This window comes from Nesoenas mayeri, assembly GCF_963082525.1.
Source record: "Nesoenas mayeri genome assembly, chromosome: 4".
Lineage (NCBI taxonomy): Eukaryota > Metazoa > Chordata > Aves > Columbiformes > Columbidae > Nesoenas > Nesoenas mayeri.
Window position 1 is genome coordinate 34,279,558 of NC_137540.1, and position 12,972 is coordinate 34,292,529.

Genomic DNA, 12,972 nt, shown 5'->3' on the forward strand with positions numbered 1-12,972 from the left:
GTATCAGCTCAGGAATGTTGCTGGTCCAAGTCTGGGTAAGTGGATGGCAGCAGAAGTTGTGCAGAAGGAGAAAGGTTGGGAGAGAGAGGGAACCCCCCAAATTTCACAATAAGGCAGATGTTGTGACACAAGATGGGGCTAATCTGTTTTACTGAGACGGTACCAGCTCAAGCACTCCTGTGGCAGCTGTTCTCTTTATTCATGCAGTGGTAAATCCTCCCTCTAGTAAGCTACAGATTGGAAAAAGAGTTGTTTAGCATTTCAGAGCTTCGGTTAGCATTTTGGCTCCCTTACTCAAGCAAGAGACAAACAAGGAGACCATAGCTGTATGAGGCCGGGTTTCCCTGTAGGGCTGTCTACCCCTGGATGACGTTGGCTCCTACGTCAATTCTCCACACTATCAGTGTAAACCCCCTCACTTCTCGTTGGCATTGAAACCAGTAACCTGGCACTGGGCTGCTGTTATCACAACCTCTCTTCCCTGTAAAGGCGGCTGGACTCTGCTTTTGGCTACAGAAGTGAGATAAAGGATAGTGGGGAGTGGGACTGAAACAGCAAGTACAGCTAGGCTTTTTTTTGTTGTTGTTACAGATTAGATACGGGCTCTGCAAATCAGAGATAGCAAGACTGACCTAAAGATACTGAGTTAGTTTCCATAGCGATGAGTCCTATAAGTTCTCAAAATATTCAGGTCTCTATTAGGCTAGAAGTAGATATAAATAATTTGCTTACATAAGGGCATGCCGGTTCTCATCCAGCAAACCACTCAATTTTAAGCACGTATCAAGATGTTGGATCTCCATAGGTACCTGACTGTTATGCTCACTTGGGAAAGAAACACTCTTGGTGAAAAGTGCCTTTATGCCTCCACGTAGCTCTTTTTCAACCCTGACCCCTCTGCCTGGGACTTTCACCTGCTGTCAAGCTACCTTTAATGCAGACTTTGGGTTTTTTTCCATGAAACAGGTGTGTTCCTCTCCACCAAGAATGAGAGGCAGCACCAAGCACTGCTCCTTCCTCCAGCCTCCTCTCTAGCTTGGCTGGAGGCACCTTGGGCCATCCACCTCACGATTCAGGTGAGATTAGATATGCTTGCAAAGAGGAAGAAGCACACTCCAAAATGTGAATACTTAATAGGTACTTACTCGCAGGAAGCCTCCTCATCCCTTCTCCCTCTGTCTCTTCAGCAAGGACTAGATTGAGTTATAAAGACGTGACTGATGGTGCACTGTGTTTCCCAACCACAGGTCCTACAGCATCCCAGTGGGATGGCGGGACTGGAACGGGAAGTCTCTGCCACCACAGCAAGCAGAGCGCACCACCATGGTGGTGCACCAAGGACGTACATCTGGCCACTCTGTATGTGTCCCCAGCACATACCATGATGCTGTCAATTAACCCAGTGTAAGCTGGATGGAGCTCATCCAGAATAATATTGCAAGAGTGGGACTACAAATTCAAAACACTTCCATCTTCCATTTTCAGTTGTTTTGCTGTAAAAAGGCATAAGTAACCAGTGAACAGGCTTGTGTTGAGTCTTTTTGTAACCCATGGTACTAAAGCATATAATAGCTCGTGAAACTGATCTCTGAGAACACCATGTTCCATTAGAAAAATCTAAAATATGTTCTTGTAGTCATGAATTGCACCAAAGTTATTTAGCTTAGAAATGCTTTTCACAATTTAGCATTTATCATAAGACTGAAGAGAAGCAGGACTGAAAGGTAAATCAGGGAAAGCAGAAAGCCTATGGTGAAAAATAATCCCCTGAATACTTCAGGCAGCTTCTAAAAAAAAAAAAAGGTGCTAATGACTTAAAGAATCTCAGCATATTAGGAAGAACTAATTTAATTTTCTGATAGTGCAAGCTTTTGTGAGACACTCCATTAGCTAATTGAATGCATTTAATTTATTTAGTTCCAACTTGGATGACTTTGTTTTCCTATCCACCTTCCTATGGTGAAAAGCAAATAAAATATTTCCCAACAGCGAATTGCTGCTTCTTTGCTCAACAATCAATTTAAACTAGGATTACTTTCCAAGCGCTTAATAAGGTGCGTGTTTTATGAATGCTTGACGAGAATGACAAAGCTGCAGCGCTGCCTGATGGCGCTGGCTGCCTTCCAGCGATGGACTCAAGACAGACACCATGGGATCACAGGCTTTGTGGAAGGCATTTTTATGTTGTAGCCTGTCGCCAGGCTACAAGAGTCTCAACAACACACTACTGTAATAACCAAAATAAGCAGTAAGTTGATAATGACTTCCTACACCCAGCAAGCTGGGAAGCCCACCCGTGCCGTAGTCTAGAGAGCGATTATAGCTTTTGAAGACCAGCTGGCCCATCTGTTCCCAGTACTGCTGCTACTACCAGCAATGTGGAGTTCAGCTTGGAGATGCTGCTCATGCTTTTCAAGGGTCTGTCTGTTGCACCCAGTTGAGCTGCCGGCAGCTGTGGCTGCAGCGCTGCTGCTCCAGGTTGTACAAACAGGCAAGGGGAAAAAAGAAACTGTCTAAAATGCTGTGAGAGCTCCTTGTACTATGGGACACTGTGAAGAAGTGTCCTGGGGGCAGCAGCTTCTGTTTGCAGTGTACGCAGGTGAGAGCAAGGGAGGGAGGAGGAGGCTGAGCGCAGCCGTGTCTGTGTGTCTGTCTGCCTGGCCTTGCCCTCCTGCAGCACCCCGCTACTTGCCACATCTGCAGCCATGCAGAGCCGCCGTTACGTCTGCTGAGCAGGAGCAGGACACGTTTCCACAGCCCTGGGAGCAGGTGGGCATGCTTGGAGACCCACTGTGACTGTGAATGTGATTCAGTCATCACCTGCTGCTTCCCAGGCATTTCCCATTTCCAGTGGAGATCATTGCCTTCCACTCATTAATTTACTGTATTTCCCAGTGGGTTATTCTTGGGGGAAGGAGAGGAGGTACAACAAAACTCCATGAGCGGCCCTTCTCCATAAATGTCCTTAGTCCTTTTCACTGCTCTGTGTTTTACCTAGGTCTCCATTATGAATGCCTCAGCGTCAAAGCTTCTGGTCATTGTGAACCTCTTAAAGTCTTACATATTATTGTCATGGTGTAAGTTCTTTTCACATGCGTGGTTTTTCTGGAAGACCTCTGCCAGTCTCATAGAGCTTTTTCTACTGTCACGCTCCAATTTGTGTAGCACATTCCTAGCTGAAGATGATTATTGCTAATTATTACTTTATGAACCTGAGATTTCTTTCAAGATGCATTAATCAAAGTAACTGGAAAAATTAATTCTCACTGAAAACTAAATGGGGTTCTGTGAAACAGGGCTCTCTCTTCAAAGGGGATTAAATATTCCCCAGAGAGCTCTTCTAGCTGCTTGAAATGTATTGTAGTTTAGCTCTGGAATACTTATATTGATTTGTGAGAAAACAACACTGAATACTCTATTCTCAATGGTTTTCTGCAGCAGTGGGTGCCAGCAGTAAGCTTTTGTTATATCTGTTGAGCTTCAAAGGCAAGTATGTCAATAATTTGCCTATTCCAGGAATCCTCAGAGAACGTCCTCATAGGGCAGTGATTAGAGCAAATTTTAAAAAAATAATAATAAATGGTTACCATGGACTTTGGTACCGATGTGTTGCTCCATCTTCAGCAGCCTGTCGAATTTCTCCTCTCTGTCAAAGAGAAACAAAAAAAAAAGCTATGGTAGAATGTTAACCTTAAGGTATATGTGCCCCTATCCAATAGTACTGGGAAGGAAGACTAGGTTCATTTCCACCTGGAAGATTAAGGTAGAGGTATGACAATGAAATTATGTGAAAAATAACAATTGTTACTAGCTTCCGCATTGTGCAAAGTTTGCAGAGACAGTGAGCTTGGCAGCAGTTTGACTCCTTTGAAATTTTGAAAATAATTATCTAAAGAGGCAACAAAGTGTCAGAGAAATGCCTTTCTACAGGTATGGTAAGCAGAGGAAGAACTGTTGGAAAGGAAAGGAATTATTTAAAATGCATCTAAAGGTCACAAATAGAAAACAGGAACAGGATAAACCCCAGTCTACGCCAGACTGTACCGCCGAGATCATAGGACATAAATGCAGTCAGGATAGCAAGTATCACTGTAAGTCAAGGTTCAATCTTCAGTAATAAGCTGGTTTTTAAACCTAACTTGCTTGAGTGAGATAACCATGTATATTACATTTGTCTTGGGGAGGGAAGCAACACAGCACAGCATATATGTTTGTCAGCAACACCTACACCCTGAGTATTCTTTATTTGAATTACTGTCATGTTTATCTGCAGGCAGGACTTGGACCATATGTTGGGAAAAGTATTGGTACAGATAGCTGAATCAGGGCTTCTCTGAAGGTCAACAAAATAAGGTGGCTTAATTGTCCTCCCTGACTTCTCTGCTTCTTGGCCTTATTTGCTCTAAGTAATTGTTCAAGTCTTGTATAATCAAACAATGAAAATGTCAGACATAGACAAAGCAGTGACAATCAATTAATCAGTTGCTTAGGCAATTCGTTTTTCCTGAACCCACAGAATTAAAGTTGTTGAAGGTGTGGCTCATGATTTGACCAAACTGTACTTAGACCAGTAGCGAGGCAAAGCCTTTGAACTGGCCCATGACTTCCAGTTTGTCTCCACACTCAGAATTGTTCTTCCCTTCACCCTTGCTATCCTGTTCTCCTCCTCCTCTTTGTTCTCCTTAGGACTGTACTAAAACAATTGTGTCTGTCTTGTGGCCTCCTTCAATTGTTGCAGAATTTAGATGTGCACTTAAAAAAATAAGCACCCCTGTTCCCAGCCAAAGACTGAAAAGAGATCTTGCTCTATGTGCGAAACGGTGCTGTAGTTGCGTTACCTAGTGAGTCTGTGCATTGGGGAAAAACTGTGCCTGGGAAAACAGCATTTCCCTCGTGCAGGTGTCATAGCCCAGTTAGAGACATTATGAGAAGGCAGCTGAGTGTGGATGTTGGTGCTTGGACCCAGGCGTTTAGGTTTGTCCCCTTTGCTCAGATGGAGAGGAACTTGCCAGCACTCCTGTGGCTGCCAGAACAACTTGCAATGTGGAGGACATGGACCCCCCGCTTCCTGCCCTGGGTGCTGCAGGCTGGGCCGGGGCGGGCTGCAGGCAGCTGCCCCCCCAGCACCCCCAGAGCAGTCTTGGCTGATGTGCTGTGGGACAGCAAGACAGCCTGCATGGGGACACCCATCACAGCAGTCACTGGGAGTTACATTTTTTTCGGTGTGTGTGTGTGGTGTGTTTTTTGGGGTTTGTTTTTTTTTCCCCTAAAAAGACATGTTGAGAGATAAGAGGGGCATATAGCAGCTCTGTTTCTCAGAGATGTGAAAGGAAATAAACTGAAGTTTTTCTGTGGTTTTACCTGGCAGACATGAGCAACTCAGCGTACAAACTCTAGTAAAAGGAGCAGCAGCAAATTACTCTTTAAAACCTTTAATTGGTTTTGACTCCACTGTACCATTTGCACAAAATGGAGATGATTCCTGCCTTGGGGAGATATAAGCTCCCAGGTCACTTTTGCCTGTTACAGCTTGAGAAACAGAGCTCCACTGAGCATATCTACCCTCTCTGTACGAGCTGTGTGTGTTCAGGCCCAAGTTCACAGAATCAAGTGCCTGAAATCTGTTGAATCTGTATTGCCTTCAAGGTCAAAGGCACAAGGCCCTGACACCACCCACCCCATGCTTGCTTTTACTTGTCTTGACAGGCAGCCTCGCTATTTCTAGACAATGCAAGCAGCATCAAGGACTGGGGGATTTGGGCCAAGTGTGAGGTCAAAGCTGACATGGCAGAGCAATTAGATAATCAGCTTCTGAAATCAGTGGCTTATTAAGCATATGTAGCCCAGACATCACAGTGATTGGCACATAGCGCTACTGATGCCGAGGGGCTGTTAGCTGAACCAGCAGCTTCTTGCTCCAAATACGGGTGATATTTAGGAAGAGCAGATGATCTGCCTTCAGTCTCTCCCCCTGCCATGGCCATTAGGGGTACAGGGCAGGTTAAGTTGTCCTCTGGGTTCGATTTGGCCCATGGGTCACAGTGCAAAGCTTTTTGCATTAGGAGAGGGCTTATCGTTACAGAAGCATTTAGGTTGTTTTCATTTGATATAAGCTTAATCAAATCGGTATTCTAAGGGGTTTTGATTTCATGGGCCTAGCTGTCATGGAAACAACAACAAGCAAGAACAAACTAGAGTAAAAGTCAGACAAAAGAGGCAAAACAACTGTTTGGATCAGTAACTTTAGGGAATGGTGCTCATTTGATCTAGCAGGTTTATCAGGAGTAAGGCTAGGGAAGCCGACTGCAGTTACACACAACAAGCCAAACTCCACACACGTTGCTGATCATCACAGGTGTCCCGCACTGGACAGCATAGTCAGGCTTAAATAGGCCCAACGATACAAATGTTGTGTCCAAATCCCTTCTCGTATTAAAACAAAGTATGACTCTTGCTGTCATATAAAATCTTCCTTGCTCTTAGTAAGCACTTATGCAGACCTATGAATGTGCATGGCACTTTACTGATTAGAGAAATTGCTTCCCTGCAGTGATTGCTCAACAGGGGGTGAGGGCAAGGACTTCTTGTGGTGAGATTGCGTAGCATGAGAGGCAGCTAGCTTTGGAGACAGACATACGTAACCCTTCTGCACTGCATTGATTTTCACTCCCTAGCAATTATGAAATAGGGCTGGGTGTTTATTTTTGTAATAATTATATTTACTGGAAAGCAGGAATGATATTTATGAATTAGAGCTCAATTTAGCAAAACTTTCTACTGGGAAAAAAAAATGTTGTAAAACCAGTTGCAAAATGTCTTTTGGGGGTGATGGTTTTCATTTGGAGGTCTTTTTTGGTTTTTGGTTGTTTGTTTGGTTTGGGTTTTTGTTTTTCATTTTTCTTTTTCTATCTTGAAGGAAAAATAAGTGGTTTTGGCATTCCAGTCCTAGAAAAATATTTTCTCCCTTGTGTGTTCAAGTTCCTTGGCCAAATACAAATAACAGGTTCTTTCATACTTTGCTGTGGCTACAAAGAGAGTATCTGTTCTGTCTGTCATTTTAACTAAGGAATTTTCTTTGCAGTTATTCAAGCTAATTGTTGTCTGTCTTCTATCTGAAGGGTTATTGTATTCTTTATTGTGAAAATTCACTATACTAAGAAATAATATTTATGTCTCTACAAAGACGTTATTTAAAACATCATCCAGAAAAATCATCCTCAAGAAAACAAAAGCATTTGTCAATAAAGAGGGTGCATTTGTTTGGTGCAATCAAGGAAACATAAATAAGGGTTGCAAAGTGTCATCTCTATGGTGACGGCATTAAGTCCCTTGTTCAGCAGGCAGTATGCTTTCACTTTCAGAAATTTAGGGGTGTTCACACGGGCAGAAGCACTGCAAGTTAAGAATTACCACTTTGCATGATATGTTTGAAAGCATTATTCTAATAAGATTGGGTGTCTTGAAGACAGTTAGAATATCTCAACAATGTCTCTCTGGTGTAAAGGAGAGTTAATATAAGCTCTGAATTTTAGCTTACAATTTGTTAAAATTCATATGATAAATGATGAGCTGAAAGCTTTGTTTTTCTAATAAAATGTTCTAAAAGCTATTTATTTTAACTTCACTAAGGAGTTTAAATTGTTTTTATTTCAGTCTGCATTGAGAGCAATATCTGAAGATCAGAAACGAGAGAAGTTAAATTATTTGATGATGTTTAGCTATTTGAGAGACTTGGAATCCATGTTTGCTATTGATTTTACACTAAGAAAATGGTTCAGAAACATTTTAGAACCAGAAAAAAACCACTTAGAAATACAAAGTAGACCATAAAATCTATAGACTATAAAAAAGAAACCCCACTGAATAGTGAGAGTTCATTCTATATTAGAGAGTCCATTGATTAATAGATAGCTGATAATGGAAAGAAACCTGTTGTATTATGCCAAATTTAACTGCCCTTTGCCACATGGGGAATATGGGGGCAAGGCAGGAGGACTTCTGGTCACCTGTGCAGAGCTCAGCTTATGGCCAGAGCTGCAGAATGTGTTGGGCTGTAATAGCACATTTTGTGCCATAATTTAGAGAGACCTAACATCCCCCTTCTCTGCTATTCAAATCCAGACTGTGTGTTGGCACACAGCAGTGCCTCTGTGATGTACCTGCTCATATCGGACAAGTTTTTCCTAAATGACTACTGCTTCCTTACAACACACAGCTCTGCACAAACATACCAAAGTGTCCCTTAGTACTGCACATTGGCACTTTTTTGTTAAGAAGGAAGAGAATTCAGATACATATTGTTGAATTAAGAAAAATGATATCATGAACCTAATGTATAGTTATAACAGATGTATACCCATACATGGGTGCTATGGATATGTGTAGTATCTATGCACACCTGTATTTGTGTTTTCACAAGTTCAGACTCACACCAGATTTGTTTCAGCAGGAAATGTTTTTTGAGTAATGGCAGGAGATGTTAGCCGATGCAACAGTTCTTGCCAGGACTGTATGTCTGTTCAGACTTTGCAGAGAAACGATCAGTGAAGGTTCAGAGTTTGATTTAGAAAGATGGTGTACAGCAGGAACACATAAAGGGTGTCCTCGGGGTTCACATGAGGCTGTCTGAATGCTGCTTTTATCTCCCTGCACCACACTAAGTCACAAAGAGTCAGTCCTTAGAAACTAAGGACTTATCAGCATCATACCAGCTAACACTTCCTTTCAGATAGATCTGATACAGTTAGGCTTCTTAATTTCAATGGTTAGTTAACTCAGACAAGTAGCTCCATCCACTCAATACACTTCTACCTCCAGCTACTTTCATGCCATGCTGCTCAATATATTCCTTCGTTTGTGAGCTCTGAGTAGGGGAAAACAAACTGAGAGTTCCTTCTCTTCCTCTTCTTTGCTTTCAGGTGGGAGGATCAAACAGGACAGTCTACCCCTCTGTCTTGCTTTTCTTCCCTCTGGGGAGTGGGGGACAATCTGCTGCATATTTGGGAAGAGACAACCAGATCCCCATGAGGACCAAAAAGGGCAGCTGTTCAGAGCTAATAACCCAGTGGGTGGTCTTTTCTACTCCAAGACAGCTACAGATTCAAGGTAGCCCTGTGACCTTTTTTCAAAGGTCCTCAAGAAGCACAAAAGACCACTTGAAACTCAGAAGCTGGTTTTGCATGAGCGTATATAAGTGAAGGCAAATTTTGTAACTGCAGGAAACTCACACTGAAAACAGACTCTGAGAGGTTTGTGTGCACACCTAACACTGCTTGCTTGGTCCATGTGGCATGGGTCCTCTCTGCAAGGTTCACTCCTGCTCCAATAAATTTTCACCAGCTTCCTGCATTACAGCAAATGCTACACATTGTCCTATGGCTCCCCCAAATTATTTTTCCTTCCTTCTCTTCAGTAGCCTATGCATCTGCTATTCCCAGCAGTTTTCTAATCCCAATTATGCCACAGCTTTCCAGTTCCAAAGATTTCTCATTTCTATTTGCTTTTTCTAACTGTCTCATTCTGTCCTTGGGAAGCTTCCTCCCTGCCAAGCAAGCTCATTTGCTCCCAAGAGGGACCAATTTCCCTTCCCCTCCCTCTGTCTACTTAATGAGTTACATCTATTTTCAACATAATGTATAACAGACAAAACCCACTAATAACTTACATACTTTCTCTATTTTTGGTGTTTTAAGAAGGGTATACTTGGAGGGATATGCAATGTTCAATGTAGACACACCACAGCTGAATCTAAGAGCATTTTAATTATTGAAAAAGCTTGTTTGAGGGGGGGAAAAAAAAAAAAAAAGTAGTTTTTTTCAAACAGACCTAAAAAAATCAAAACCCTAGCCTATTTTGGGCTTCTAAAACTACTATGCAAGAAACATGTGATCATATGGGTATATATAACATTGCTATGTGAATTTGCACTTGTACGTACAAGAAAGATGTCGTGTATATCATATTTACATATTATAAATATTAATTATTTCAGGAATCAAGTTGTAGGACTTTTTATTATAACCCAATGCAAACAGAAATTCAGCTGTAACTAGATGTGTAAGTAAGAGGTTCAGAATGAGGACATAGGACACGTGTAAAGAGGAGTAAATTCAGGTGTCTGAAGTTTGTTATCTGCTCCTGCACCCCAAGCCCTGCCTGAAGCTGCTAATGTGCAGGTTTGCAGTTACCTGGGCTCTTTCAGCATCTGTGAGCACATAAATCCTGTATGATTCTGATAACACAGAGGTTGCAAACCTGTTTCTTTGGTTTGGGAATTGGCCAGGCGGGATCACTTGATGGCTCATGTCGCGTTAGACCTCGGTCCCTCGAAGCGCTCCTCCTGCATCTCTGTCTGCTCCAGTCATGTGGAAAAATCCAGCCCAGAGCCACTCAACCCTTAAAAGCAGCTGTTGTGTTATGTTAAGTAGGATGCTTTAGTCAGGTTATTTTTCAGGCAGCTTCATCCACCTGGGAGCCTGACTGTAGGCAAACGGTTACAAAAATATTTCTTGAAGCTTCTGTAAGCCTGGGCTGATGTTTTGCTTAGCACAGTTTTTAATTTAACATCTTGTTCCTTACTTAGTCCATGATTAATCTTTGCCTTAATCGTAATTCAGAATGAAACTGCAAAGCAGAGCACCACTTTCTTCTGCCTTCTGCAACTCAGGTGATTTAATATACAAAGTTTTCCTCACCTTAATATGTGCTCCACTCTGGAGGTGTCTCCTGGTGAAATGGCTGAACTCCCTTGCACCCCACCCAATGTCGCCAGGGTAGGAAGATCTGCGAGGTGACACGTGTGACGGACAGGGCGCTGGGCGCCACAAGTAGTTAACGTCGCTGGTCCCCTCTATCGGTGGAGATGTTGCTCCTATGTAGTGAGTATGTTCAGGCTTCCTTGTTCTGTGATCACGTATACCATCTGGGCCTTATAGACAGAAAAGAAAGATAAATTCTTTATTTAAGTTATTTTTGCTCCTAACCTATTTCAGTATTCTTTATTTTCTTTTATCTTACTTATAATGCGACAATTTTATATAGCTTTTCCTCTTCACAAGAACATTGTACTTGTTATGCCTTTTGTTGGAGTGTGTCTCCTGGAGTGGAGGTCACATATGACTTTTCTTCACTGAAAAATTCCTTTTTGCTGCCCTGAAAATCTGGCTATTGAAAAAGGGGCAAGAAACGAAACAAAATTCACCACCTTCTTCTAGTTAAAAGCAACATTTTGTTATTTTTTATTAGATAACTACCAGTTACAAGGGGATTTCAATTTTTTATATAAACATGTTTGGGAAGTGAATATATATTAGCAGAAGATATGAATGTAAAATGGCTTTGGTTTACTAAATTAAGTCAATACAGGTATTCTAATACAGAATTAAAGTGCCTTTAATTAATTTTAATTGATTTCAGTGTTAAGTTAAAATGTCATTGAATGCAAAGTCACTTTGAATAACAAAGCCCAGTGATTTTGAGAGACTCTTCAGGTCATTCAGAGACGTGTCTACAAGGAATTTTAGTGAAGAATTAAGAAAGTGTCTGAATGTATGGAATGAGATGCTGTTCCAGCTGATCAGGTGCAAATCCAGAAGGCACAGTACAAGAATTACGAAGTGAAGCCATACTCCCCATTGCTGGTCCACTGAGCCTTCAGGTGGGACATCTGGCTGGGAAGCATGACAGCTCCCACCCAGTCTGAGTACCTGATTTTTCCTTGGTTGAAACTCAAGATGGGACAGGATGGAGACTAAGGCGTAGAGCTGACCTCAGAGTTTCACTCATGCTGAGGTTCAGCTATAGCCCCACCACCGCTGCTTCACACTCTGTACAATGGAGGCAATGGTGCTCTTTTCAAGGAGCACTGTGAACTTCAAAAGCTGCTGTTATAGGCTGTATCAACTAAACACAAATAAGAAAATCAAGTCTTTAGAAAATTGCTTTAGCAACACAGGTAGCGAGAAACTTAACCTGAGGGCTCATGATTGCAAGCTGTGTCTCTTACCTGTGCAGACACAGCAAAGGGTTTTATTGGAACTCATAAATCACCCAAGTCCCTGTAACATCCATTTACAGCCTGAGATTAGTATTGATATTTTTACTGCCAAAACTGAGGGTGGTTAGAGCTCGACAGCATTCAAAAGCAGATTCTGCCTTAATGTTTATTAAAAAGCAGTTGGATAATAGCTTAAAAAAAATACCCCCAATTTAGTATGACTAATTTGTTAAGATCACAATTGCCTGAGAGGGACAGTCTTGTTACCATTTCCATTATCACCTCTATAACTGAGACTTTTTACCAGTTCACCCATCGCGTATCATTTAGCCAGAAAAACCCCGCACAGGTTTCCAGCTAAGGAGGGAATATCTGTCTTCCATGTTTGTGAAAAAAATGTCAAGCTGCAGAAATATTTCATTGTTATAGTGCAAGACAGGTCTTTGGGCATCAACCAGTGTTCCTTTCGCACCAGGCTCAGCCTGAAAGCTTTGTCACACAGAGGGATTTTAAAGCACAGTGTGGGTTCAGGCCTCTGGAAAAGCCACAAGCCATGTTTTTTGTTAAAAGAACAAACTATTAGAAGCGTGCTGACAAAGTCTCCTACTAGAGCAGCAGCTGATGATGCCAGACGACTTCATTGTTAGTATAGATTTAAATCAATTCCCTGCTGGTCTACTGATATTTATGCTATTGCTTTAGCTAGTAGAGCTGTATTGATCCAGGCTGAGGATGAAAAAAAAATCATCCTCCAAACTATCATCGTTATCAGAAAAGTAAAACAAAGGTGCAAAACAGGAGAGTGAGTTTTCACATGGAGAAGCCATTGAAAATGGATGAAGCAAAACAGGAACAGAAAGGAACTCAGTTTGTGAAACACTTGGGAAGTAATTCCAAAATAGTTTCTATAATTATATGTTAATCCAGCTGAAATTTCACTTGTAGATAGTACTTGACTCCTATTCCAAGGCAAGGGA

The 12,972-nt window shown here is 41.9% G+C and overlaps 1 protein-coding gene across 1 annotated transcript; it reads right to left on the reverse strand.

Moving 5' to 3' along the window:
* Positions 1-3,583: 3,583 nt before the first annotated feature.
* On the reverse strand, positions 3,584-12,311 carry SPMIP2 (sperm microtubule inner protein 2; the record flags this gene model as incomplete). The annotated part of the gene is made up of 3 exons (XM_080343844.1): positions 3,584-3,646; positions 10,695-10,927; positions 12,263-12,311. 3 exons carry the CDS (start codon positions 12,309-12,311, stop codon positions 3,584-3,586), a joined length of 345 nt encoding a protein of 114 aa, XP_080199970.1.
* Positions 12,312-12,972: the final 661 nt, after the last annotated feature.